The 27,936-nt window shown below is 50.8% G+C and overlaps 3 protein-coding genes across 22 annotated transcripts in view; all 3 read right to left on the bottom strand.

Annotated features, from left to right (window-relative positions):
- Nucleotides 1–11,645, bottom strand: part of UBOX5 (U-box domain containing 5) — a 32,930-nt gene extending 21,285 nt beyond the window's left edge. For 2 of the 5 annotated variants that reach the window (XM_019950814.2, XM_019950817.2), the window contains exon 1: nucleotides 9,885–9,992. The gene's annotated coding sequence lies outside the window, so the exon portion shown is untranslated. Of the gene's footprint in view, nucleotides 1–2,192; nucleotides 2,299–5,763; nucleotides 5,897–9,884; nucleotides 9,993–11,516 lie in introns of those variants that run through there. The other 3 variants (XM_004325129.4, XM_019950815.3, XM_019950816.3) reach the window with 3 other exon arrangements.
- On the bottom strand, nucleotides 44–11,619 carry FASTKD5 (FAST kinase domains 5). Of its 3 annotated transcripts, none has more exons than XM_073792777.1 (2): nucleotides 11,517–11,619; nucleotides 44–2,774 (listed from the first exon to the last, which is right to left on the bottom strand). In XM_073792777.1, the coding sequence occupies exon 2, from the start codon at nucleotides 2,735–2,737 to the stop codon at nucleotides 293–295; it is 2,445 nt and encodes an 814-aa protein (XP_073648878.1). In that variant the 5' UTR covers nucleotides 2,738–2,774; nucleotides 11,517–11,619; the 3' UTR covers nucleotides 44–292. The 3 variants fall into 3 exon arrangements, with proteins under 3 accessions (XP_073648878.1, XP_019806370.1, XP_019806371.1); XM_019950811.2 differs by lacking the exon at nucleotides 11,517–11,619 and adding an exon at nucleotides 9,885–9,992; XM_019950812.3 differs by lacking the exon at nucleotides 11,517–11,619 and adding an exon at nucleotides 5,764–5,903.
- Nucleotides 11,646–13,406: 1,761 nt separating the features above from the next.
- On the bottom strand, nucleotides 13,407–25,022 carry LZTS3 (leucine zipper tumor suppressor family member 3). 14 transcript variants are annotated; one of them, XM_073792782.1, is made up of 6 exons: nucleotides 23,563–25,022; nucleotides 19,380–19,491; nucleotides 18,494–18,758; nucleotides 17,533–18,003; nucleotides 16,329–17,195; nucleotides 13,407–15,988 (listed from the first exon to the last, which is right to left on the bottom strand). In XM_073792782.1, exons 3-6 carry the CDS (start codon nucleotides 18,671–18,673, stop codon nucleotides 15,290–15,292), a joined length of 2,217 nt encoding a protein of 738 aa, XP_073648883.1. In that variant the 5' UTR covers nucleotides 18,674–18,758; nucleotides 19,380–19,491; nucleotides 23,563–25,022; the 3' UTR covers nucleotides 13,407–15,289. The 14 variants fall into 14 exon arrangements, with proteins under 14 accessions (XP_073648883.1, XP_073648884.1, XP_073648880.1 ...); XM_073792783.1 differs by having other exon boundaries at nucleotides 19,380–19,488; XM_073792779.1 differs by having other exon boundaries at nucleotides 19,380–19,744; nucleotides 23,646–25,022.
- Nucleotides 25,023–27,936: the final 2,914 nt, after the last annotated feature.

Below are 27,936 nucleotides of genomic sequence, written 5' to 3'. Positions count from 1 at the left end.
GGTAAACTGAAAGGAAAATGAGATAGGAGTTACTTGACCATAAGACATTTTAAGATGTTTATTATTTACCTGCACAAATTAACAGAAACTTATACAACTGAACCGGGTTACAATTAATTCACAGTAACTAACGCATGCTAGCTTCTATCTGCCACAGACAAGAACACAACCAAGTCTCCTCAACAGATGATTTTATTACCAAATCTACATTCTGGCTTTTATAACTGTTTCACAACACCTGGCACAGTGCACATCTACAGCATTTATGACTAGAAATGACCCTGAAGGCCCTTCAGAGAGCAGAGGTGAACACTTTCTCATGGAGAAAGGCCAGCTTTTCTAAGCGAGTTCGTTTCAGTAGTGGGAGCCATTCCCAGTGAGATAACTCCACCACATGGTATCCAAGCTGATTCAGCTGCCGCCTCTTCATATTATGTAGTCCAAGCAGATCCCTGGAACCATAGCAATACTGGTTCTTGTTTGTTAACTGAATAGCCAGCTTCACTTGTGGGACCTGCCTGCAGGCCGGGGGACACAGGCCAGCCATCTCCATGGCCTCCAATCTGTCTGCCGTATTGCAAAGGGAGCCCCCCATAGGTATGGCCGCCTCCTCCTCTAACTTCATGGGCTGCTGCCCACTGTCTGACTCAGTTTCCCCCTGCAAATGCCCTCCTGATTTCCCTTTTAGTAGCTGATTCATCAAATCATCTGTAAGGCTGATTCCCACATGCTTAAGCCTTAATTTGGCTACATCTTCAGTTGGTGTGGCTTCTCTGTTAAAAGGTAATGGCTTCATGTTACCATCAAGCTGAACCTCTAAATCAGAAGATCGGGTATGAGGCAAAATCATATGGTGTTTGACATACTGGGGCCCACCCAACATGGTCTCAAGTAAAAAGAGAGCTTCTAGGAATTCAGGCTTTGAGTTCATATCCTTCCTTGCTAAATTCCACAGCATTTCCAATGCCTTTTGCTGAAGGTGAGAACTAAGACGATTGCCTCTGTAATCTGGACACTCAATGCCAACTGTACCATCAAGAGTATAAAGCTCCTTGGTGACCTCAAACTTACTTCTCTCTTGAGCTAACCTGACAAACCCTGGACTCAAAGCGAAATCTATGAGCTCTATTGGAAAGTACTCAGAAAATGCCAGGCCCAGCAGGCAGGTGAGCAGGTGTTCTGGGTATCGGTTGAACTCAGGCATCTTTCTGTGAATCTCATTTATCAGGCTAGAATAAAACTCTTCTGCATTGGGTGGCTTATAATTCAGAGTTCCAAATGACCACAGAATCTTGGCAACATCTTTACTTCGACAGTATGCTACCCTAGGAGGCAAAGAAGCAGCTACAGCATTCATTACTCCTTCATCCAGGATGCGTAAGGCCGAGCAGGCAAGAGTCAGGTGCATGACACCTTGAACTCCCAGGGAAGGAATTCGCTGAGGAGCAATCTGTCCAAACTGCTTCATGAAATTTACGTGATCCACATGAGTGAAACGGAACATTTTAAGAATATTCACTAAGGCATAACTACTCAGATGCTGCATGTCAGCACAAGCCAGGTCTCCAATTTTCCGCATGACAAATTCAGAGAGACTACTACTAGATTTAAAAAACCCCAAACAGATTGTACCAACCTCCTCTAAATTAATCAAATCTATATACTTGAGGATTAATGATTCCAATTTTTTCATTAGGTCCTGGGGTGCCTGACGACTTTCACCTATAATATAAATTAAGTGAATCAGCTGGGACAAGGATAGCTCTTTCCAGTGCAAATTAAGATAACTAAAAAAGATTTTTAAAAACCGAGGTACTCTGCGGCCCAAGTACCGCCAGAGGTCAGCCACCAAGAGAAGTTGATCCAGACTCACCTCCCATACCTTATGGCAAAATTTGGTTTCAAACACATCTAGCATTGAATGGGAATGAGGAATTCCTAAACTGACAAAGGCTTTCAAAATACTGATCAGATCTGGGGCATCAAAGAGATTTATGTTTTTCACACTCAGCTGGCAGAGCAGAGCAAAGCTGGCACTGGACAGCAAAACAGGATGCTGCTCTGCAGGCAAAGAGCTCAGCTTACAAAAATAGTCAGCAATAATTTGAGGCTGGAGATTATCTTGATAAACTGTGACTTTGTGCAAAATTAGTTCACCTTCTGAAACAGACAGGGGCTGACAAGTCTCAGACCTGTTATAGCTGTGAAGCTGGTATTCTGGTCTTAGCTGTAGGAAAACTCGAGGGTCTTCAAAGGAATCAAAAGTTTCTACATCCTCTTCATCAACTCTCATGGCCCTGGGTGAGCCCGGCTTCAACGTGCTGGCCTTAGAGGCAGAAGCCCTGCTGAATTCCAAACCGGGGAGGGTACTGCTAATTGTCAGAATTCTCCCAGAAGCAGAGGTGCTACAAATGTTAACTTTTTTGGCAGGATGGCAGAGGCTGTTTTCTGGAGAGTCCTGTCCTTTGCGCCATGTGCAGCTTCTCATATTCCAACATGCCACACTTTGGGTTGCAATGTAGGTAAAAGGATTGCAAAAAGCTCGATATCTTAAAGGTTTTAACAGCTTGAGAGTGGCTGCCATTCTGGTGTCAGAACTGATCATTTTGGCAGTCAGAACACAGTCCTCACTGGTTTGACCAAGCAATTTCTTGTTTACATGGTTCTTGATTAGAGCTGGAGGAGAAGGCATTCCACAGAAACTGCCTGGAAATCTTCGGCATATCACAAGAGCCATGGATCACAAATGACTGGGCCAGAATTGGTGCCAGATACTGAAAGAAGGGCAGATGAAGAGTAAGTGGCTTCCACCTATCATAATACCAAAACTTACACACTATAAAAAATGGATTAAAACTACACCACTGTCCACTCAAGTAAATTCAATGCTGGTGAACGCCCAAACCACAAGACAGCATACATCAAGGATAAACCCCATGTATCTTGCGTAAAGGCACAGGAAAGCCCCAAACCCAGGGTACTATTGGGCAGTTCTTCGGACTGCTCCTCAGTCTGAACTTCCTTTGTCCTCTGGACAGACTTCCTTTATGCTTAGAAACAGCTGTTCCACTAACATCCAACAGGAAGGAGGCAGGCAGATTTCCAAAAAGAAAGCTGGGAACAAAAGTGAGCAATGTATTCCACCTCTTTGATATCAACACATAAAGAGCACACTTGGAGAATAAGAAAGTTGGTAAAAGCTGCCATACTAACAGCTAAAGTAAAAAGTGGGATTTGGGGTAAAGTTTAATTAATTATACCCACAACAACCTTCCCTGTTCCTCCTTTTGATTACAGAATTTGGTTTTTCTAATGCTGCTCCTGTACCTCTTAGAAGATGCCTATCCTCCTTCCAGACCTCTCCAGTCTAAATCACTAACACAGAGTAGTCATGTACTTGGGAAGTAAACTCAAAAACTCACTCACAAGGAATGAAATTGTGCCATTTGCAGACATGGATAGACCTAGAGACTGTCATACAGAGTGAATTAAGTCAGAAAGAGAAAAACAAATATCATATAATATAGCTTATATGTGGAATCTAGAAAAAATGGTACAGATGAACTTATCTGCAAAGAAGAAATAGAGACACAGACGTAGAGAACAAATGTATGGATACCAAGGGTGGGGAGTGGGATGAATTGGGATTGAGATTGACATATATAGACTACTATGCATAAAATAGATAACTAATGAGAACCTACTGTACAGCACAGGGAACTCTACTCAGTGCTCTGTGGTGACCTAAATGGGAAGGAAAACTAAAAAAGAGGGGATATATGTATATGTATAACTGATTCACTTTGCTGTACAACAGAAACACAGCATTGTAAAGCAACGATACTCCAATAAAAAATAAAAAACTCACCCACCTTGGTGGGGGAGGGCAGAAGGCCCAGGCCCTACTCACTGTCAATTCATGGGTGGGACACAAAGAGCATCTCAAAGCTGGGCTCAGGGAGCACCAATTCATGCAACTGCCCTGCTGACAAGGGGACAGCACAGCTTTCCTCTGGAGGAGGCAGATTAGCAATGCTTCCAGTGAGTCAGGTGTTGATTATCCTGCCTGTGAGCAGCCCAAGTCCCATTTTTCTCCTATAGTAGAAACCATGAGAGGCTATGAAAATGACTCTGCTGTACTCTTGCTTTCAATGTTTATTGTCTTTCCCTCCACTTGAGAAATACCAAGGCCCGACAAAGAAAACCCAGGGAGCCCTAAGCTGCCAAGATATGGACCAGACAGGGCTCTTGCTGCAGAAAATCCCATGAGTGTTCTGAGGGTGCCAGAATGACTTTCTGAAATGCCTAAGCAACTCCCGTCAGTCCCTGCCTTCCAGAGCCCACAGCATAAGAAATAGAGGACTGCAGGGCAGGCCAGTAGCTTTTTTCAGGTAGCCCAGCTACACAGGCTTCTCTGGATGGCAGAAATGTATGCTCTAATTTCTTTGTGAACCAGAACGGAATTCTCTCATGCCAAATCTTTATACGCTTGGTTTCTTACTGTGGCCTGGGGACCATTCTGCCCACTATGTTTCAATCTGTGGGTCCAGATGCTATAGATCAGGTGTTAGCAAACTATGGCTCAGAGCCCAAATCCAGCCCTCCATCTGTTTTGTTTTTTTTTTAAATTTTTTTAAATTTATTTTTATTTTTGGCTGCGTTGGGTCTTCGTTGCTGCGCGTGGGCTTTCTCTAGTTGTGGCGAGCGGGGGCTACTCTTCGTTGCAGTGCGTGGGCTTCTCATCGTGGTGGATTCTCTTGTTGCAGAGCACGGGCTCTAGGCGTGCAGGCTTCAGTAGTTGTGGCGCACGGGCTTAGCTGCTCCGCGGCATGTGGGATCTTCCTGGACCAGGGCTCGAACCTGTGTCCCCTGCACTGGCGGGCAGATTCTTAACCACTGCGCCACCAGGGAAGTCCCCTTCCATCTGTTTTTCTAAGTAAAGTTTTATCGGAACATAGCCAGGCCATTTGTTAAATATTGTCTATGGCTGCTTTCTCACTACAAGAGCAGAGTTGAGTAATTTTGGCAGAGAATATATGGCCTGCAAAGCATAAAATATTTACTATCTGGCCCTTTACAGAAAAAGTTTGCTATAGACCATTAGCTTACTCCTATGAATGCATATGGCCCACTTTTTAAAAATTAGAAAACATCAGAAAAACAGTACTGAAATAAATTTTTCTTTAACACTTAGATGATAATTAAAGATTTATGCCTCAAAATAGTCACTAGGAATCTCAATTAATATTGCAGCACAGGCATGGTGGGAACAAAGGAGAGAGCAATTAATGGAACTCTTCAGCTGACAGGGCTTTTAAGAATACCTGTTTCAGAGGACTTCCCTGGTGGTCCAGTGGTTAAGAATCCGCCTTCCAATGGAGGGGATGTGGGTTCGATCCCTGGTCGGGGAACTAAGATCCCACATGCCGCAGGGCAACTAAGCCCGCATGCTGCAACTACTGAGCCCGCACACTCTGGAGCCTGCATGCCACAACTAGAGAGAAGCCTGCACACTGCAATGCCCACATGCCACAACAAAGGTCCTGCGTGCTGCAACTGAGACCTGACGCAGCCAAATAAATAAATATTAAAAAAAAAAAAAAGAAAGAATACCTGTTTCGGAACCTGGAATCTAAATTTAATTCAACACAACGTGCAACTAAAGCAATTGTTCAAAGTCCTTCTTCTCATCTTGGGAACTAGATCTGAAGAAATAACTTAAAAAAAAAAAAAAGACAAAAAAAATTTTTTTAAGAGGATTACCTGGTGGCGCAGTGGTTGAGAGTCCGCCTGCCGATGCAGGGGACACGGGTTCGTGCCCCGATCTGGGAGGATCCCACATGCCGTGCAGCGGCTGGGCCCGGGAGCCATGGCCGCTGGGCCTGCGCGTCTGGAGCCTGTGCTCCGCGGCGGGAGAGGCCACAACAGTGAGAGGCCCGCGTACCGCAAAAAAAAAAAAATTTTTTAACAATAGCAAAAAAACTGAAAACCCATTATGTCTCTCCAGAACGAGGAGGGTGATTTACACAGTAAGTGTGTGTCAGGCATCCACTCATGAAAAAGTACATACAAATAGTGGAACAAACAGAACACAACAACTGCCATCACTTAAAATACACTGGGTTGGCCAAAAAGTTCATTCGGGTTTTTCCAAATGAACTTTTATAAAAGGAAAGTAACTATGTAGCTTCTTTGTTGGGAGACTTCCTGCTACACCTTTGATAAATTCACTTTTTTTTCCTTTTTATTGGGGTTAAAACTGTTAAATAGAAGAGTACATGGATTAATTTAACAAATACTTTTATAAATAATATAATTTTAAAAGCACATTAAATAATTTAAGTTACTGCAATTAATACTACCTAAGAGTACTTAATGAGATTACTGTATGTGGTCCTGAAATGAACAAAAGAACCACGTGGAACATCATTTGACTGGTGTAGATCCAGTGTTTCGAACTGATGTGGCTCTTTTTGATACAGGCTAAGGGACTTCCCTGCTGGTCCAGTGATAAGACTTCACGCGTCCAACGCAGGGGGCCGCGGGTTCGATCCCTGGTCTGGGAACTAAGATTCCACATGCTGTGCGGCACAGCCAAAAAAAAAAAATACAGGCTACGTCCCAAGATGGAAATAACAAGAGCCACAATTGTCTCAGGGTCTCCACTGTGGCAAGCCTTGAATGAGCTGCTTTATCTGCATCAGTTCCAATCCTTACAACTTTTCTGTAAGGTAAGTTTTATTATCTCCATACTGTTGATAAGTAAAAAGAGTCTTCACAAGATTAAGAAACCTGCTGAAGATTACACAGCCAAGGGACAGAATGGGGTTTGACATCACATCAAAGATTATCTGATTCCAAAACCCACATTGCTAGTGTATTGGAGAGACAAGAAGGGGAGTCAGATTCCAGACAGGGGTGTGGAGGGGACCCCAAATAATCTATACGGTTTCCAGGTGGCAGGAAGCTAGAGGACTAGAACTGGGTGAGCCCAAAAGCCCCTCGTACCTCTAATAGTGTAAGATCCTAGCTATCACTAGTATATACTACTTATAAAAAGAACAAAAAGAAAATCTCAAAGACCAAAATCTACATGAAGGAATGAGTTTACAAGATGCCCCAGTATCGGGCTTTCCTGGTGGCGCAGTGGTTGGGAGTCCGCCTGCCGATGCAGGGGACACAGGTTCGTGCCCCGGTCCGGGAAGATCCCACATGCCGCGGAGCGGCTGGGCCCGTGAGCAATGGCCGCTGAGCCTGCGCATCCGGAGCCTGTGCTCCGCAACGGGAGAGACCACAACAGTGAGAGGCCCGCATACCGCAGAAAAAAAACAAAAACAAAAACAAGATGCCCCAGTATTAAGGTAAAGAGAACTATAATTGAAGTTTATACATAAGTTCAACATAGAAGGGAAGTAAAGGGAAATCCCAGGATAATGATGAAGATCCCAGGACTACAGCTGTGAGCAGACACAAAGAGCAACTAGTTTATGCTGGAGGAGATGGATATTACATAGGAGAGAAGATTTACATTTCTGATGGGTAATCTGAGGATGAACAAGTAATAGGTAGATGGAAAACCAAGCCAATAACAGCAACAAAAATGATTAATTCCAAACAACACAAAAAAGTTGTACAAGACAGAAAATGTTATATTACTCTCCTTACTCAGCTGTAAACAATATTTACATAATCTTACTTATATAAACCTTGAATATCTGCCTCACCAAAAATTATGAGCAACCTATGTTGGGACATTAAAGGGAGGGGAAGTGGGGTAGAAGAAAACTGAGTAGTGATACAAGAGACCTAGAGCATCAAAGTCCATAACAAAGAAGTCAAGAGATTTTATAGACATAGATATATCCTAGAAATCAAGAAATAGAAACACAAATGTTATTTAGAAATACACCAATGAATGCCAAAAGAAACAGGCAAATAGTTGAAAAGTGACTCTGGGTAACAAAAATGGAGGGAGAAAAGAAAGGAAATTAATTTTAGTGTTATAAGATCTGTCAAACTATTTGCCCTTTTTTTTTTTTTTTTTGGCAGCGCTGCATGGCTTGTGGAATCTTAGTTCCTGGACCAGGGACTGAACCTGTGCCCTCAGCAGTGAAAGTGCAGAGTCCTAACCACTGGGCCACCAGGGAATTCAACTACATAAGCCATGTATTTTTTTTCTTAATAAATTTATTTATTTATTTATTTTTGGCTGCATTGGATCCTCGTTGCTGCACACGGACTTTCTTTTAGTTGTGGCGAGTGAGGTCTACTCTTTGTTGTGGTGTGCGTGCCTCTCATTGTGGTGGCTTCTCTTGTTGCGCAGCACGGGCTCTAGGCGCGTGGGCTTCAGTGGTTGTGGCGCATGGGCTCAGTAGTTCTGGCTCACAGGCTCTAGAGCACAGGCTCAATAGTTGTGGCACATGGGCTTAGTTGCTCCGCAGCATTTGGGATCTTCCCAGACCAGGGCTCGAACCCATGTCCCCTGCATCAGCAGGTGGATTCTTAACCGCTGCGCCACCAGGGAAGCCCCAAGCCATGTATTTTTAATTTAAAAACTTAAATTTACAAAATGCATGTTCTAACAGGAAATTAAAGTGTTCTTCAAGAAGACAATCAGGGACTTCTCTGGTGGTCCAGTGGGTAAGACTCCGCGCTGCCAATGTAGGGGGCCCACGTTCCATCCCTGGTCGGGGAACTAGATCCCACATGCCGCAACGAAGATCCCACATGCTGCAACTAAGACCCAGTGCAGCCAAAATAAATAAATAAAAATGAATATTAAAAAAAAAAGACAATCAGTGGATAGAGAAAGCAACCTTGGGACTTCCCTGGTGGTGCAGCGGTTGGGAGTCTGCCTGCCAATGCAGGGGACATGGGTTCAAGCCCTGGTCCTGGAGGATCCCACATGCCAGAGAGCGGCTGAGCCTGTGCACCACAACTGCTGAGCCTGCACTCTGGAGCTCTCGAGCCACACTACTGGGCCTGTGTGCCACAACTGTTGAGGCCCGCGCGCCTGGAGCCCATGCTCCGCAACAGGAGAAGCCACTGCGTGAGAGGCCCGTGCACTGCAACGAGGAATGGCCCTCGCTCGCTGCAACTGGAGGGAGCCTGCGTGCAGCAACGAGGACCCAACACAGCCAAAAAATATTAAATAAATAAATAAATATTTTTTTTTTAAAAAAAGAAAGAAACCTACATACTCAAGGAAAATGCTGAAAAGTTATTTCTAGTACAAGCACTTCCTATTGTCTGTAGAACTTCTCTGTGGATGCCCAGTAACAGAACGATGACAAAATAAATAATCTTAGAGCCATGCAGAGTGAAATTGCAAATGGCAAACAGCAGCTACTCACTTTTTCACCATGTAACTTTTAGCACAACTGTATAGACACCATACCTATGTATACAGATCTGAAATATAACCACTTCAGAAGCTGGGTATTAAGTACTGTGGAGAAGGAAAGGGAAGAAACACAAGGAAGATACAGAACCAATAAAGCAGAAGAGTGGGGGGAAAAGGCAATACAAAAGAGAGGAGGCCAGAATGTTTTGCCCAGATAGAGAAAAATATAGCTGAGAGTTAGTTCCTCCTTACGTAAGGGCTCCCAGACAATCCATAAGAAAGCTGGAAAGAGAACACTATGAGATGCCCAATCAATAACTCCCGATGTCTCCTCTAAAGGTTCAAATTTATGTGACATCATTTCACAAAACCCCTTTCCTAGTTAAGTGCCCCAAGGATACTCTCCTTCCCATCTCCTCTTTAGGGGTCCTAAAGAACCAGAGTGGAGCCTCAGAGACCACTGGACCAACCATGGCTGTTCTGAAAGGCACTGCCCAAACCACCCTGAATGATGTGATTTCACAAGAGCGAGAAATCTTACCTTTCCACCTTCCAGGTACAGGTCTGAGCAAGGCCGAATAGCTTCGTTTTAAACTACAGTCCAGAAGTTAGAGGAGGGGAGCCAGGCGGAGGAAGGCAGCCATGCTAACTGTAGATTAAGTATATGACACCCTCAGCATATTCAATTTACCAGTTACCGGATCTCATCCCTTAATTCTGATTTGATTCTTTTGCTAGAAAAATTTAACCCACTTATATCCTGATAAAATTACCACAAATAAATGGGTACTTCAAACTCCATTTTTGTTTTAGCAAATAATATGTTGAGTAGCCCTGAGAATTAAAATAGCAAAACACGAACTTCCTCTAGGCACTGCAGTCTACGAGAAGATTCACAAAAATCCCAACATGTAAACTACCTGCACCCACAACCATGTGAAAAAATTTCCAAATAAACAGTCCAAGTACCTATCACTGTTAGCACAACCGAACATTTGGCTTTATCTGTTTTCCTAGATTTGCAAGGCTGCACAGTATAGTATCTCAGACAAGTGAAGGGGAAGCATCAGAATTCTTTGGTATCAAAGTTGACTTATTTGCATGATGAATGACAAGGCTTTGTTGGGGACCAGAAAAAACAAACCAATGAATGGGGAAGAAAATCATACTGACAAATTAGATGTGCATAACTGCCAAAAACCTCACTTTCTCAGCTGTCTTATGCAGCACAGAGTCTTTAGGTTTTATTCTGGTCTACCAGGCAGAAGCAAATTCATCCCAGAGCTTGCCCAAGGCCATTCAGAGCAGTGAGTCACAGAATCTAGGTGACCGTTCTTACTATTCACAAAGTGTGAGCAAAGTGCAGAAAACATAAATTCAGGTTCCAGCAGCAACAAATGACTAAAGCACAAAACATTAGCCATGTTGGTGCTAAAGCACTTGGCTCCAGCTCCACAGGATGAAGCACCGTCCAAGGGTCTGCAGTGAGTGGGCAATGAAGCATCACCCGAGGAGGCCCATGCACGTAACTGGTATGGAGAGGGCCCAAAGCTCCCTGAGTCAGGAAAGAAGAGCTGTGTCATGATTTGTACGGAAAGAGAAATGGCAATTATTTTTCTTTTCCCTGGAGAGAAAAAAGGGAGGGGGACATCAATAACACCCTTAGACTTGTGCAACCAGAAACTATCTGTTAAAAAATGGGGAAAGGGTATATACCGTAGTGATATTTACTGAAGACTCAACCTCTCCCAGGTACTGAGCAAAATGCCGCAAGGCCTTGCTGCTCAAAGTGCGGCCTGCGGAGCAGCGGCATCAGCCTCACCTGGAAACTGGTGAGAAACGCTGAATCTCAGGCCCCACCCCAGACTTACAGAATCCGAACCTCCAGATTCCAGTGAATCGCATGCAGATTGAAGTGTGATAAGAGAAGCGGCAGAATATCTCACTACGCTCTCACAAAAGACCTGTGAAGCAAGTACTGTTATCATCTCCGTCTCACAGAGGAAAACTCAAGGTTCAGGTAAGCAGCCTGCCAAAGGCCACAGAACTCCGGGTCGCCGAGGTTCTCCCTAGAGCCGGGCCTTGGACAGGTGCCCGCAGCCCGCGCCGGGAAGCGCAGCCCAGCTCGGCAGAGAGCGCCGCCGCGGCCTCCTCTCTGGCCGCCGTCACTCACCTGAGCCTGTGGAGCACGGGCGCCGCAACACCAGTCGCCACTCCCGCGAGTGGCCGCGGCTCGGCGACTCCTCCAGCTACCCCCGGGCCGCACAGCCCCACTTCCGGCCAACTGCCCGTTACTTCCGTATGCTGTGCGAGTGACGGGTGCGGCCGAGGCTCAAAAGACTCTGTCAGCGTTTTCCAAAGACGTTTTTCACAGGAAGATGTTGCTGCAGAGACAGGACCTGCGAAGGGAAAACCGCGCTGTGGATGGACGGCTCTGAAAGTCACTGAATAGCCTAGATACAGGTTGGAATCTCAGACCGCTACACAGGGTTTATGGCCTTGGGGAAGTCACGTAAATTCTCTAAGCCAAGTTTCTTATCTGCCCAATGAGGTAATCATGCATTTATAATAGAGATATATCTAGAAAGCGTTCTCAGGAGGAGAGTTAGTGATGGATAGACGAGCCTGTTAGGAGAAATGGATGTGAGGAGCTGGGCTGAAAAGGCCAGAGCTTTGGCAGATGAGCCAGGGTGATCCTCCACCTCCCCAAGTAGGCGGGCTCCCACCTGAGTGGGTATGGGCAACTAGGCAGGGAAGAGACTCTCGAGACTTCCAGGAGGACTTGGCCCCAGACGGCCGTCCCTGGGGGCACTGGAGACGATCAGTGTGATCAGGGTGGTCACACCTTGTCCGTGCTTTGGCTGCTGGTCCGCCCATCCTAAGGGCTGTGAAGGGGACCTGAGAAATGGTGCTCCCTCCAGGGCACCGTCTTGAGAGGGAGGACACTTCACTGCAAGGAGAGGCAAGCCTGGCATCCCAACTCCTGAGCTCTGTGGAGGGCACTGTTTGCCTGGGGGTGAGCATTTTGGGCCCTAGACCACTGACACCACTGCTCAGAGAGGGTTCTCTCACCGGGGCTGGACCAGAGCAAACACTGTGAGTTGCTAATTACGACTCTGTCCTTGCCAGCAGAACCCAGAGAGAGAGCCTAGGCGATGAAATGAACTGTAACGGCTCCTTGGCAGCCACGACAATCCCGTTCCTCTTTGCCAATACTCAATTTCCCAGGCTCCCCTGAAGTGAGAAGAGCATGTGACTCAGTTCCAGCCCACAAAATTTAAAGGGAATGGTGCTGTGAAGCTTCTTGGAAAGCTTTTACTTTCATGATAGAGTGCTGCTGCCTCAGTCACTTCACGCAGCGGTGGCTGCCGCCTTGTGGCATGGAGGGAACATGCAAAAGATGGGAGAGGAGGAGGATGAAAAGTCTAGGTCCTTGATGAACCAACACCTATGACACTTAGAGGATGCTTATGTCCAGACTTTTTGTCAGGTGAGGAAAAATGAACCACTCTGAGGTCCTGTGTATCAGGTTGTGTTACTTGTAGCAGAGTGCATTCTTGATTGAGGGTCTTTGTGAGGATGACCAAAGGAATTATAAAGGACAGCTTCCTACTTGAAGCACGCTTGGGTCGCTTCTGCCTTTGGGGCCTCACCACTAATTACAAACCGGTTCTCAGCCTTCATGTGTTCTGCCCTCAGACTTTGGCTAATCACTGTAAGGTGGCTCAGGATGCTGCAGGCTGCATCTAGTTGTCCTGCATCACCTGCCTTCTGACCAGCAGTCTGTTATCCAGATTCTGAGCTGGAACTAGTTTGAAACCCTTTTGGCAACAGTCTGAGCTGAAGAGAAAGCCCCTTTGGGCAGAAACGTGGAACCACTACTCCTCCTGGGCAACAGGGAGGAGCTTGGGCTTTGGGCCAACCTCCTGGCACGGCCCAGTGAGCACCTCCAGTCTCATGCCTCCTCTGGGAAATGTTTACTCCAGCTTTGCCCTCCACACCCCCCTCACCCAGCCTCACCTCCCACACCTGCAAAGACACAAGCATGCCGAAAGAGTGCCACTCAAGAGGCTTTCTCCATTTTATTTCTTTGGGAAAAGAAAACGAAGTCTTTCCATCACATGTGGTAGAGATATATATTTATATATATTTATATATAATTTCTTTTGTGGTTGGAAATCCCAAAGCTAAGTCTGTTCATATTTTTTTCTATTTTTTTTTAACCTACTAATGCCTCCTCTTCCCCCTGCCCCTCTGGCCCAGGCCCAGTTTCTGGGGCAGGTGCAGTGAAGGGTGAGTGGAATGGGCAGTGATTGCCAGGACAGCCCCCCACCCAGCTCAGAGATCTGGTGAGGGGCACTGGAAAGGGCTGTGCAGAAGGACAGAGGCCACAGAGGCACTCCTGTTTTTGTGGGGGATGCACAGCTCGTTAAACAGTCACCAGTCATGGGAGGAGGCTGGTCAGGGGTCGGGGAATTGCTCACAGTAGTTGCCAGCTCCCTCCACCCTGCCCCACAAACCCAGTCTGTGGGTGGGAAGGAGAGAGTAAAAAGAGAGAAATACAAGGGCTGAGGGCCAAGCCTCCTCTGATTTTTATTGCTGGTGTGTTAGAAATTTGCCTTTCCCTTCTTATTTTGGGGAGATGGACTCTGAGAGGGCCCCCAGAGGAGGAAGTGACATTGGCTTCCCCAGTCCCCACTGATGGCCATGCCAGGCCTACCCTGGGCAAACACTGGGCTACTTCAGGCCTCTGGGACCCAGAGGTCAGTGATCCTCTCAGTTCAGTCTTGTTCTTCAAGAGCAATCATAGCCACCCCCACCCCCCAAAACAAGGGCCTCAGGCTCAAGCTTGGGCCCAGTGGAACTTGGAAGTGGGCAGTGCACCAAAGATCAAGCAGTTTTCTACTGGAAGAAAAGGTGAGGTTTGGGGGAAGAGATGGCCTAAGACAATGATGTTCTGAGCATGAAAGCAATAGGCTGAGCACGAAAGCAGAAGGTGGCTGAGGGAATCAAGTCAGGGAAAACACAAGAAGACATCACAGACACTCATGTGACCTCAGAAACTAGGTGAGGGGAGTGCCTGAGAGGCAGGTGGCACTTAATAGCTGTAGTTAGAGCTGGACAGTGGCCCTGGGTGTGGGGTCAGCCAAGCAGATGGGGCTGTTGTCCTGTGGGATCCTGGTCAGAAGGGTGAGGGTAAAGCTAAGAAGCCTCCAGGTGACCCTTCTCAAGAATAGGATGGCAGATCTTCCCTGGGCACTGAGCCTCCAGCCCCAGCCCTTCTCTCCTCCAACACACACATATGGACACACACTCAGGACCAGGCCAGGCTCTGAGGCCTGAGTCCAAGAGACGTTGGCAGGGAGGGGCTGGGCAAGTAGCCCTCTCAACCACAGGTAGGCCACCTGCTCTCGTTTGTCCTGCCAATCTGCCCAAGGAGGGAGAAAAGTACTGGAAGGAGAAAGGCCAGGAGTCCAAGGTGTCAGCTTTGGCAGAACGCACGCAAGCCCCCTCAGGTTACGTGGCCAAGGAGATGGGTACAGAGCGCATCTCTGGACACAGGGTGGCCGACAGTAGCAGCCCAGACCCACCAAGGAGCTGGGCACCTCATGGCACTGCAAGGCCTGCCACCTCTCCAACAAGGGAGTGCCAAGAAAAGGAGCATGAGTTCCCCTGCTGCCTGGGCTCCTCATTCCCACTCACTCTGCCCTTCCCCTGTTTCCTCCTTGGGAGGAGGGTCGAGTGGGCTGCCCAGAGGGGCAATGGTAGAGCTGGGAGACACCCAGTGAGGGGAGGGGAGGGGAGGGGCCTGGTCACAGCTGCTTTGAGAACCTCTTTGGTCTGGGGATACAGGGGATGGGGAAAAGAGATGGCGGAGGGGGGGACACTGGGGACTCTGGCCTTTGACTGGGTATTTGTCAAAAGGCCACATGCCCAGGTAGGGGATCAGATTTCTGTGGACTCGATGCGCTCGAGGCGGGAGGGGGTCCAGGCTTTCTTCTCCTCCCCATGTTGAGGTGTAGGCGTGCTGGCACCTCCCGCAGCCCCCCGCTCTCGCAGCCGCCGCTCCAGCTGCTGGTTGCGCTGGTACATTTCCACATAACTCAGCTGCAGCTGCTTCTGGTACTCGATGACCTTCTCCTTCTCCTCCAACCACACTCGGCGCTCCTCTGCGAAGCTGGCACCCTGGCGCTCCCGGGCTCGCCGCTCAGCTGCCAGCTCAGCCTGCAGGCGCCCCACCTCCCGCCGCAGGGCCCGAGTCCCACTCTCCCCCCCAGCATCCACCTCCCCATCCAAGGAAACCAGGGAGGCGGCAGCAGCCACCCCAGCCTGACGGCGCATCTTGGCCTCGTCGCTCTCGCAGGTGGCCAGCACGTCCTGCGGCTCGGCCGGGTCCACTGGGGTCAGCGCCGGCTTGAGGCAGGCAGAGGGCAGCTCGCCCTCACCCAGCTCCAGGCTGGCCTGTTTGCTGCTGAAGGAGTCCCTCAGGCTGAGCAGCTGCTCCTCCTTCTCCCGCAGTGAGGCCCGGCCCTCCCGCAGCTGTGAGCGCAGCCCAACAATCTCACTCAGCTTCTGGGACACATCCGCCTGCGAGTCCTTCAGCTGCTGCTTCAGTAGGGAAATCTCCCCAGCCTTCTGGCATACCTGGGCAGGGACAGGTGAGAAGAGAAGTCAGGGTGAAGGCAGAGCTCTGCTCACCCACACCCCAGCCCCCATATCCAGCCCCAGGGCATCAAGCTGCCCCAGGGCTCAGGGTCAGCTCGTCATCATGGCAGAAATGACATGCAGGCTTCCCTCCTCAGACTTGGGACAGACATGGCTAATCTCACACAGCCTGGGACAGCTCTGGTCCTCACAGACACTCCTAATTGATCCCTGCACAACCTTCACACCCCTTGTGATAGTTGTGGGCTGCTGCTCTGGGTTTCTCCAGAGAGACAGAAGGAAGGGGACACAGGGAGATGCCCAACCCCCCAGTCTGCACCTCCCACTTAGTTTCCTCCATCCGGGGCAGGAAGTCGGCCTGTTCCTTCTGGCAGGCGGCAACCTTGTCCTCAAGCTCTTCCCGTTGCCTCATCAGCCGGGCTGCCTCCTCCTGCAGCTGCTTCTTGTCCTGCTGCAGCCGCAGCACCTGCAGCTGTAGGCCTTGCTGGGCGCGCTGGGCGCGACGGGCCACCTGCTGCAGCTTCCCACTGCAGCCCTGCCGCAGCTCGGCCAGCTCACGCTCCCAGGCCTTCTGACGCTCCTCCAGCACCTGGGCCACTGCCGCCTCACTCTGCTCCAGGCTACGCCGCAGAGCTGCCACCTCCTGTTCCTTCTCCCACAGCCTTTCCTCTAGCTCCTGGATCAGAGCACTGGGCGAGGGTGGTGAGCAGGCCGCAAATGGCAGGCCTCCACCTCCGCCGTCCCCTGATCCCAGGTGGCCTGGCCGCCCCATGGATGAGGATGACCCACTCTTGCTGGAGGCCCGCACACTGTCAGAGGTTGCCAGGTCCTGGTAGCCTGACCCACCACCGCTGCTGCTGCCACCACTGCCACTACCATAGCTGGCAGTGCCAATGCGGTTGATGTGGCTGGTGGAGGCACTGAGGGGCGCCAGGTGCTGGCTATAGCTGGAGCTGTAGGTGGGCAGGCTTGTGAGTGAGTTCCGGCCTGAGTCTGAGAGGCCGCCCCCTCCCCCACCCGCTGGGGTCATGGTCCGAGACTTGTCCAGTCCACCCTTGAGGCCACCAGGGCCCTGTCGTCCCTCAGGGGTCCCGTTGGTCTGGGGGGGGCACAAGTTCTGCATGGAGTGGAAATTTTTGGGTACAACAGGCTTGAAGGCCGAAGGCCGAACTAGCGGCTCTGAGCACTGCGCAAAAGCAAGGAAGGGGGAGTCGACATCAGGATGGGACCTTAGCCTTGCCCCCAGTCTCTTCCCTCTGATCTAGACTTGTTCAGCCCCACCTCCCACCCCCATTGGATCTCCATCCTGGGAGTCCCTCCTGGCTGGAGTCCCACCTTATATCCACCACCTGCCCCCCTCACAGCCAGGTCTTTGCCCTAGACCTACCAGCTGGAGTTGGCCCCCAAGGCTCCCCAGCCCAGCTTCTATCTCAGCCCCTACAACCCAAAAACGTCCAAGAAGGCCCACTTCACCCTCCTCTATGGGCTGCCTCCTGCCCCAGGAAAAGGCCCCAGGGACTGACCTGGTCTAGCTTGCCAGAGGTGGCCAGGAGCTTGGGTGGGTGGCTGGGCTCACGATACTGTGGTGGGGCCTTGTCACTGCCGCCGCTGCTGCTGCTGCCACCACTGCTGCCCACCACATTGCCGCAGACATCTGTGTGGTCATTGCCCCGTAGCTCGCCATTGAGGTAGAGTGAATTGGCGAGAGCCTTGTCCTCCGAGGGGTAGCGGCCTGGCCTCTCCCTGCTGGCCCCACTGCCACGGGGGCCAGGGAAACTGCCTTGGCTGCCCCCACCCCCCGTGCGGGTGCCCACACTCTTCATGGCGAACTCCTGAGTGTGGGCCACCCCACTGCCCACACTGCCCATGGCCAGACGAGGGTCTGGGGGTCCGAGCTCAGAGGGCCGAGGGGCAAAGGCCAGGAGGGGATCCCGCCCTGGATCAGCGCGCACAGGCAGTGTCTCCAGCTTCGCCATGACTAAGCCAGGGGGGCACTGTGGGCACAGGTGGGAAAGCAGATAGGTCAGCTCCACCTCCACTCCCACCATCCCATGCAAGCCCGACCCGGCACCACCTGCACCCTGCCCCTCAGTGTCTCCTTCCTTATAGTGGGTACAAGAGTTCCCAAACACCCAAGGTAAAGGAATGGGGCTGGGTAAATAATGATAGCTTGGTAATAGGGGCTGCCCGTTGCACACCTGACAAAGCCCAACCCCCAGGGACTATGCACCTACCCTCCTAGCTTTGCTCTGCTCAGTATTCCATTCTTTAACTCCCACCTCAAACCCACCTCCTTCATGAGCCTCCCAGACACAGTGACCCCCTCAACTCTTAACTGCAACCCCCAGAACTCAGGTGTACTTTACTCTGGGTCTGGACCCCTATATCCCAACCTCATGGGCTGGGGAGATGGGGTTGGAAGGGGACAGCAGTACCTGAATTCAGTAGGGAACCTCAGAACTTAAGGGAGGGAGAGAAACCCACCCCTATCCAAAAACTGTGGATGGGAGTCCTTCCCGGGCCCCTAACCCAGGGTGTTGCAGTCAAGGGCAGAAGTGGAGGCTCACTACCAGCGCAGGATCCTCTCCTTGCCTCTCCAAGGGGGTGGGGGGCCGACGGGTCCTCAAGCCTTGGACCCTCCGAGGCCCGGTCTGCAGGGGCCATGTGCCTCACTCTCGCAGCTCGGCCAGGACCAGCTGCGCGACTTTGGACGGGCCGACTGAGCCATCCTGGACTGCAGTTTTCTCCTCTGCGAAATGGGAGGAATGGAGGACCTACCTCGCAGAGCTGCCGCATGCCAGGCACCCCAGGGAGGCGGGCGCGGGGAGGGGACAAAGGTATTGGGGGTCTGGTGGGCGGGAGCTGACGCGGCGGCGCTTATCTGGGCCACCAAGGGCATGCCCCGCCCCTCGCGGACTGCCGGGGACCCCAGCTGCAGCGCCTAGCAGGGGGCCCTCCCGGAGGTCTTTCCAACTCCGCCACATGGGGGCCTGGCACGAGAGGGCCCCCTACCCATGGTCAGTACCTCAGCAGAGGCCCCCGGGCTGGCTGAGGCCGGGGCAGAGGACGCAGCGCCGCCAGCGCGGGCGCCTGCCATGCCTCCCTCCTGGCTTGCTGTTCCTACAAGTGGGCGGGGGCAGGAGCGGGGCCTCCGTGCCCAGCGGCGCCCAGGAGGATTCCGCGCCTGCAGAACCCCTCCAAGAATTCACTGCCTTCGGGAAGACTTCCTGGATTACTCCCCTCCCCCGCTCCTTGTGGACCTTGACCCTGCTTAGTTCACCATGAATTTCTCTGAGCCCTGCAGTGGACGTGCGTCCCTCCTCCCCCAGGGCCGGCCCACAGAAGCAGGGGGAGCAGGGCCTCGGGTTACCTGCGCTCAGGAAGGCCCCGCTTCCTGGTTCCTTTGTCTCAAGTCCGCACCTGGGAAGACCTGCCCCAGAGATCCTCATATCCAGCCGGGCAGTGGGAGCAGGCAGTGCCTGCTGTGAGTGTAGACGCTCAAATACGTGTGCCAGAAATGGCAGGGGGCGCCCTTCAGGCCTTTAACCCCTGTTCCCACCAGAAACCAGGCAGGGAGCCTTCCTTCTCTGCCAAGGTGAAGGGGTACTGGTAGCAGCCCTCGGCCCCTTGAGTGCACTTCAAACTGTCTTCTACCCATATGCCCATTTTTAATGCTGTGTTTGACCAGGGGAGCCTTAACAAAACTCTTGCCCTTCAGTCTTCTGGCCATCACACCTGGAATTACAGCCCTAGGTGGTTGGAAAACTTACCACAAACCAGTCCACACTGACTTTGTAAAATTCCATTCTATCAGCATCTCCCCCCGACCCCCCAGGTGTGGAGAACAGGACTTTACTACATTGCTCCCTTAAGCTAATCTGTTCCACATGTCCCACAAGGCTGAGACCTAGGGTGAGTCAAGAGAGGCACCTAGGGCTCAATTTAGGTGCAGGATCAGCAAGTGCAGGACCCTGAGAGTGAGTGTTTCCTTTCATCTGGTGACCTAGGTGCCTCCCTTTTTTTTTTTAAATATATTTTTGGCTGCATTTGGTCTTCGTTGCTGCACGCAGGCTTTCTCTAGTTGCGGTGAATGGGGGCTACTCTTTTTTGTGATGCGTGGGCTTCTCATTGCGGTGGCTTCTATTGTTGCAGAGCACGGGCTCTAGGCACGTGGGCCCAGTAGTTGTGGCTCAAGGGCTCTAGAGCGCAGGCTCAGTAGCTGTGGTGCACGGGCTTACTTGCTTGGCGGCATGCGGGATCTTCCTGGACTAGGGCTCAAACCCGTGTCCCCTGCATTGGCAGGCGGATTCTTAACCACTGCGCCACCAGGGAAGCCCTACGTGCCTCTTGACTCACCCTGGCCATGCTGTCTCCACTCCCAGTGTACTCCAGCCCAGATATCCCCCTCCCATTCTAAGCATGACCCCCTTCTCTTGCCATCTCTGGATGCAGTGTAGGGAGCAGCTAGGGACTGAGAGGGTGGAGGCTGTGAGGCCTGAGGCTTAGAACCAGTGGGAAGATCTGGGCAGGGAGGAAGAACGGACAGAATTTCATATAGATGGTGTTCAGGGGGTGGGGGCAAGGGAGGAATCTGGACTGGGGCACCAGGATGGATGTGACACCCTTAACTTGACAGAAGGAGAATGTTTGGGGGAAATGGGTGATTTGAGGAAGACCAGAGAAAGATATCTGTCACATACCGGATAGAAAGAGAGACTGGAATCATGAGCATTCAAGGGTGGTGTGGGTGGCGCCCAGCATGGAGCTCGAGTGGTAGAGCCCCAGAAGACTGGGAGGTGGTGTGGGAGTGGGAAGAAGGCCAGGAGAAGGCAGGCCCTGAAGACCAAGATGGAGTGGGCTGCAAGAATGTGGGGGCAGCTCCTAGTGTTAAAAAAGGGGCCAGGGCTTCCCTGGTGGCGCAGTGGTTGAGAATCTGCCTGCCAATGCAGGGGACACGGGTTCCAGCCCTGGTCCGGGAGGATCCCACACGCCGCGGAGCAACTAAGCCAGTGCACCACAACTACTGAGCCTGCGCTCTAGAACCCGTGAGCCACAACTACTGAAGCCCACACGCCCAGAGCCCGTCTCTGCAACAAGAGAAGCCACTGCAATGAGAAGCCCACGCACTGCAACGAAGAGTAGCCCCCGCTCACTGCAACTAGAGAAAGCCCGCGCCCAGCAACGAAGACCCCACGCAGCCAAAAATAAATAAATTTATATTAAAAAAATTTTTTTAAAGGGACCAGGTAAAATTGGGATTGGCGGGGGTGTCCTGAATTTGGCAGGTGGAAACATCACGTGTCTATGAGAGAATGATTTCAGAAAAGTGGTGCAAGGCAGAGCCAGACTACAGGAGTAGGAGGGGGGTCTGGAGAGAAAGATGGAAGAGTTCCCTTCTCTCTCTCTTTTTTTTTTTTTTTGTGGTACGCGGGCCTCTCACTGTTGTGGCCTCTCCCGTTGCGGAGCACAGGCTCCAGACACGCAGGCCCAGCGGCCATGGCTCACGGGCCCAGCCGCTCCGTGGCATGTGGGATCTTCCCAGACCGGGGCACAATTCCCTGGATTGTGTGTGGTCCCCAGGAAGGCCTGGATGCCCAGAGTCCTGGATGGATGGAAATGAGGTCCCAGAACTGTTTCCTGAGCCTCCTATCCCTGTGGTTTACCTGGGGAATCTTTGACTACCAACCCACTGCAGCTCTCCCTGGAGTCTCGCTCTCCAAACAGCTTCTTGCCATAATTCTAACCTGTTATGGTCAGCCCCATACAAGCGTTCCCTGCCCCTTCTCTCTCCCAAGCTTGGGCTGCTGCAGCTTCTTTCCACAAAACCCCAGCAGGGACTGGTAGGATAAGCAGGGGCGTATGTTTCCCTGATAGGTGGAAACTGAGCCCAGGGGAAGGGTTTGAGCTTCATTTGTGGGTCTGGGTCCTGAACTAGCCCAGGTAGCTGAGTGTGGTCGGCAAAGACAGGCTCATGGCCTCAGCTCAACAACCTGGGATGACAGCCTGTTGCCCGATTCTGCCTCTATCTCTGTCCTATCAGCTCTCAGTGCCTAGGACATTACACACAGTATTAGTGGTCATGAACAGGCCAAAGAGACAATACCTGGGGGTTACATGGGCAGGTCCTTCCATCCTACAGTGACCACCCACCCCACCGTAGCTGTGTCCCTCCCAAAACTAGGAATACCCCACCCTTCTCTTGGGTCTCAGAGGCCCTAAGCTCAGCCCATTCACCCCCTAAAGATCTCAGCAGCCCCTCCTGCCAGCATCTTTGCGGGGGGCTCCTCACTGGGCTTTGTTTCTCAGCACTCCCTCCCCTGTGCAGCTGCCAAGGGACCCTTTCTAAAGGGCAAAGCCGATCTTGTCTGTGCTCTGCCCAAATTCTACTACACCAAGTGCAATAGACAGAGTTATGGAGGTATCAGCTCCAAGTGTAAATCCCAGCTCAGCTGGTTAGGGGTGGAACTGCATGCAGGTTATTCCACCGTGGGTTCTCACACCTACCCTACAGGAATCTTAAGAAGTGAATGTATTATGGGTAAATGCCTGGCATTCCTCTCAGCCCTCAGAACCAGAGCAGAGCTTGAAGCAGGGCCCCCAAGGCCTCTCCTGTTGCTCATCCTATTTCCCTTGACCTGAGCCCCTCTGCACTCTACACACAAAATCTCTTCTCAGCTCTCTGTGCCCATCCTGCATCCTTCAAGGACCAATCCAAATGCTGCCTCCCAGGAGAGCATCCCTGATCTACCCTGGGAGAGGGGGTAGGGTGGTCTTGGAGCACTTGGCCCAGGCCACTCCAGGGATATTTCATTCTGAGACTGGCCTGTGAGTACCCCCAGGGGGAACGGACGGCAGAGTCTTGGATCTCTGGCCCCTAGCACTGAGGAGATACAGAGAGAATGTGTGTGGGAATGCTAGTTATGAGCAATGCAAAGAGGCAGTGAATCGGACAGGAAAATCAGGAAGGGCTTCCGAGAAAAAGGACTGAGGGAGAAAAGGTATCAGGGGCACTGTAGGGCTTTTGGGGGTGCAGAGGTCTCCAGAACTTCTTGGTTGGGATGTGTGAGGGAAGATCCATCTTCCCTTGGCGACAAAGGGGGAAGGGCCCCATCCCCTAGATCCTGGCTCTGATAAATCCCATGTTTCAGGAGTGAGGGGGCTGACAGCGCCCCCCCACACACACCCCGAGCACACACACGCGCACACACGAGCCTCCCGCACGGGGGTGGGGGTGGGGGGTGGCGGGTGCTCGGGCGCTGCCCACGACAGAGACCCCGGCCACAGGCCATCCCGAGGAGGTGCCCGGGGGTGGGGTGGTCTCTGCGGTGGGGGGAATCCCTCCCGCACCTCTCGGTGCTCCCCACCAAGGCGTGTGGCCCGGGGGGCGGGGCGCAGAGGGAAGAGGTGACATAATCCGGGCCGCACCCCCTCCGGCCGCCACCTTCCCCCAGGCCCTGCGAAGCATCCATGACATCATCGGCCTCATCTTCACTCCCCTCACCCCCAAGGATCCCAGCAGTGGGACGCGCCCCCTCCCCGGCTCCGGGTCCTACCGAATGAGCCTCGCGGTGCAGCGGGCAAGGCGACAGACAGGTCGGAGCCGGGAGGGGCGCCGCAGTGGGCCTGCCTCACTTACTCGCTATCTCAGGGTCCGGTGCGGGGTCTTCGGCGCGGGCGCCGCCAGCCCGGCTAGCTGGCGCAGCCAGAAGCCCGCCCGGCTGGGCGCGAGGCGCGGGCCCGGCTGCGCTCCGCGCCCCTCCCGCTCCCCGCCTGGGCCCCGCCCACTCGCGGCTGCGGCAAACGCGGGCACGCCCTCCAGCCACGCCCCCCGGACCCGCCAATCCCGGGGCTGGGGCGGGGCCCAATGCCTTAACCCTTTCGTCGCTGCGTCCAGGCCCGCGCGTGGGACCCCTCTCTTTCACCCACCCCAGGGCGCCGCGAGTCTGCCCTGAGCCCCCTGCTTATTCCCTGTTAACCCTCAAGACCCTTGGGCTCAGCCCCCAGTCTCTCCTCTTCAACAAATCCAGTAGGACCGCGCCCTCCTTGAACCCCACATCTTTGGCGACAGGGAGGAGCCCCTCTGGCTTGGGGAAGGGGCTCTAGAAGCTAAGCCCCGAGCCCTATTCCTCTCGCGCTCCCGTTCTTCGGGACGCGACTTCCCAGCGAACGCCGTGGAGACCTTGCAAGTCTGCAAGGTGGGGGCGGGGCGAGACGTCTGGAGTGGATCCGACAACGCGCTTGGAAGACCCTTCGCGGGCATAGGGGAGGCTTCGCGGGTCGTGACTGTCCGTCAGCAATCGGAACCGGTTTGAAACTTGATTGTCGCGGAGGATCACCGTCGTGGGGGAAAAGGCGGTTGACAAGGAAAAAGACATAACATTACAATCGAGCTGGGTTTGACTGCTTCACCCTGTGGGCCGAACATGGCAGGATGCCCGGCCCTTCGGAGTGAGAGGGAGTAAGGTGGTTCGTCTCAGATCTGGAGCACCAGCTTCGCACGCGCTTGCCAGGTCTGTGAGAAGAGTGCTCATTCCGCCCCTGGTGGCCCGGGAGGACTGCCGGGAGGAAGAAGTCTGTCTGGAAGTGAGGCCTTAGCCTTGAACAGGGTAGACAAGAAAGCCAGGCCTAGGGTTCAGAATTAGCAAGAGCCTGGAGGCACAAAGTGTCTGTCCTAAAAACTGCAGCGTCTCCACTCCGGCTGGCATTTAACCCATTGTAGCTCTACTGTTAACAGATGACTTGTTTGGTCATCTGTCATCTTATTTTATGGTTATTATTTCTGGCTATTTCCTGTTTTCTGAATTTTTCCATATTTGCTTTTATCTGCTATAGTGATTTGCAATGCAGAAAGCCTGTTTTTAATTCTCCTGGTTGTTGCCTTTATCAAATAAAAATGCAGTTTCTATTTCACAAATTATTAAAGTCAATGACAAATCATTTATTTTTATGTTCCTCGTTGTGTAATGAGAAATTTCCATCTCTTGGCCTGCTGCCCTCACACTTACTTTTATCTGTCCACTTAATCTAGGATGATAGACCCAACTTTTTTTTTTTTTTTTTTTTTTTTTTTTTGCGGTACGCGGGACTCTCACTGTTGTGTCCTCTCCCGTTGCGGAGCACAGGCTCTGGACGCACAGGTTCAGCGGCCATGGCTCACGGGCGCAGCCGCTCCGCGGCATGTGGGATCTTCCCGGACCAGGGCACGAACCCGTATCCCCTGCATCAGCAGGCGGACTCTCAACCACTGCGCCACCAGGGAAGCCCTAGACCCAGCTTTTGTTTTTACACTTTTTTTTTTAAGTCAAAAAATCCTCTTTTTCAATCGTTTTTGGCTTTTGCGAACCCTTCGTTTAATTAGTAACAATGTCACTGCCAGTTTTTTATGCACTAATTTTTCTGTTCCTCATTCAGACTCATCTCCCACTTGACTGGTGATTTCAAGGAGAACTCTGGGATGTTACCTTTTTCTAAGTCTTTGCCCTAGGTGAGAATGCCTTTCTACTGTCTTTACACACATGGTGGCTTGACTATTTATAGAATTCTTGAATCTCAAACTATCCCCATCAAGACTCTCTTGTCCTTATCCCATTCTTTTGGCTCTTAAAATGGTAGCAAGTACACCTGAAACTAATATAATGTTATATGTCAATTATAGCTCAAAAAAAAAGGTAACAAAGCTGGGCTGGTCTCTTTTATTATTATTATTTTTAATATTTATGTATTTATTTGGCTGTGGCGGGTCTTAGTTGCAGCAAGCAGGATCTCTGGGGCATGCCAGATCTTTTTATAGTTGTGGCATGCGGGCTCCTTTTAGTTGCGGCATGCAGGATCTAGTTCCCTGACCAGGGATGGAGCCCTCAGTCCCCTGCATTGGGAGCGTGGAGCCCTAACTGCTGGACCACCAGGGAAGTCCCTGGGCTGGTCTCTTTTAGGCAAGCAATTCACCTGGTGCTTGTTGGGATTTTTCTTTACCCTCAAAAGTCAAACATTTTGCCAGTATAATTCTCAGTATAGGCATTTTTCTGTTACTTTTACAAAAACAAAAAAGGTCTTCTTTTCAACTGAGAAAAGTTTTCTTCTATGTTCTTTCTTGTCCATTCTATGAACAGATTGTTTAGGATATTTTTCTCCCCTAAAATTATCACATTGGATTGCCATTGTCAATGAAATCTCTTTGTCCCTTTTATCTGAATCCTGGAGACACTATCTCAAGTTTTTTGTTTTTGTTTTTTCAACATCACTGATTTAATTTTCTTCAGAGTCAAAGGTACTCTGTTTTCTCTAATAAAATATCTCATTCTGTTTATTTTCCTTTCATTTTAGCCATTTTCTACCCACCTCTGTCTTGATCTCAACTTAATCTCTTTTTATAGTTCTCTGTTCTTATGTCACGGAGAATGTGGTTTTGCATCTTAAGAGCACCAAGAAAATAAGAGAATAACCGTATCTGGCTCTGTTCTAATGCATATGAAAACCTTGATAATGTGGACAATTTTCTGGGAAATAAAATTATAAAAATAAGAAAGATGTTGAAAATATTATCCAAGAAAGATGTCCAAAACAGGCTCTAGGCCCAGATGGTTTAATGGAAGAATTCTCTCAAACTTTCAGTGAACAGATAATCCTCACCCTATAAGTCTGTATCAGAGCGCAGAAAACCAAAAATGGTAAATATTTCATTTTATGAAGCCACAATTCGCAATAAAGGAGGATCAGAAAGGAGAACTACAAACCAGTCATACTTATCAGTTCAGAGGGGGAAAAAAAATCCTAAATACAAATCAAGGAAATAAAATTAAATATTATTGTATATGAACTTAATAATCCATGAGTGTGTTAAATGAGAAAAACAATCATCATAATAGAGGCCAAACAGTCATTCAAAAATCAATACCCCAAAGAACCCTCATAATTAACCAGGAATGGTTGAAATTAAGATTCAGTATTTTGTGCTTTCTTGACAAAAATCTAGAGGGCCTCAAATGGCCTAACTGAAAGTTGCCCTAGTCAAACAATCCTCCTTATCAAATGGATGAGGTGCAGTTTCTGCTTATCTCTGAGTATTGTAGTGGGTTTCAGTTCTCTGCCGGCCCTCAGATTTATTCAAACAAGCGAATCAGATCCCCTGCAGGAACCAGTGGGCACTCACCCTCTTGCTGCTACAAAGTCTGCCTCCCACAGTCCCTGGTTGTTCACTGTATTCCTGAGTGCAACACCTGTGTGGCCCTGGGTGGCTTGTGGTGTTCTCCTCCCCTGGGCTGTGAGTATATGTGCTGTCAACCTCACCTGCTCAGTGTCAGGTATTGTGTTTGGCCATCCCCATAACCCTAAGGAGGGAATCTCTGCCTCACCAATGGGGTGAAGAGCAAGTAATTAAAACAAGAATATATCAGACTAACAGGGAATTCCCTGGCAGTCCAGTGGTTAGGACTCCTCATTTTCACCGCCAAGGGCCCGGGAACTAAGATCCCGCAAGCCGCGAGGCACAGCCAAAAAAAAGGGTGTATCAGGCTAACAAGAATTAAAAACCCACGTTGGTGAGGATGTAGGGAAATAGGAAGTCACAAAGTGTTTTTTTTTTTTTTTTGGCTGCGTTGGGTCTTCATTGCTGTGCGCCGGCATTCTCTAGTTGCCGTGAGCGGGGGCTACTCTTTGTTGCGGTGTGTGGGCTTCTCATTGCGGTGCTTCTGCACGGGCTCTAAAGCACGAGCTCGGTAGTTGTGGCACACGGGCTTAGCTGCTCCGCGGATTGTGGGATCTTCCAGGACCAGGGATAGAACCCGTGTCCCCCTGCACTGGCAGGCGGATTCTTAACCACTGAGCCACCAGGGAAGCCCCACAAAGTATTTTTGAGAGTATAAATTGGTTCAACCTTTTGGGAGGACAATTGGGTAATTTATTAAAATGAGAAATGCATATATCCTCGG

The sequence above is a fragment of the Tursiops truncatus genome, chromosome 15 (assembly GCF_011762595.2).
Source record: "Tursiops truncatus isolate mTurTru1 chromosome 15, mTurTru1.mat.Y, whole genome shotgun sequence".
NCBI classification, from domain to species: domain Eukaryota; kingdom Metazoa; phylum Chordata; class Mammalia; order Artiodactyla; family Delphinidae; genus Tursiops; species Tursiops truncatus.
This window is presented reverse-complemented; position numbering and strand designations above follow the sequence as displayed.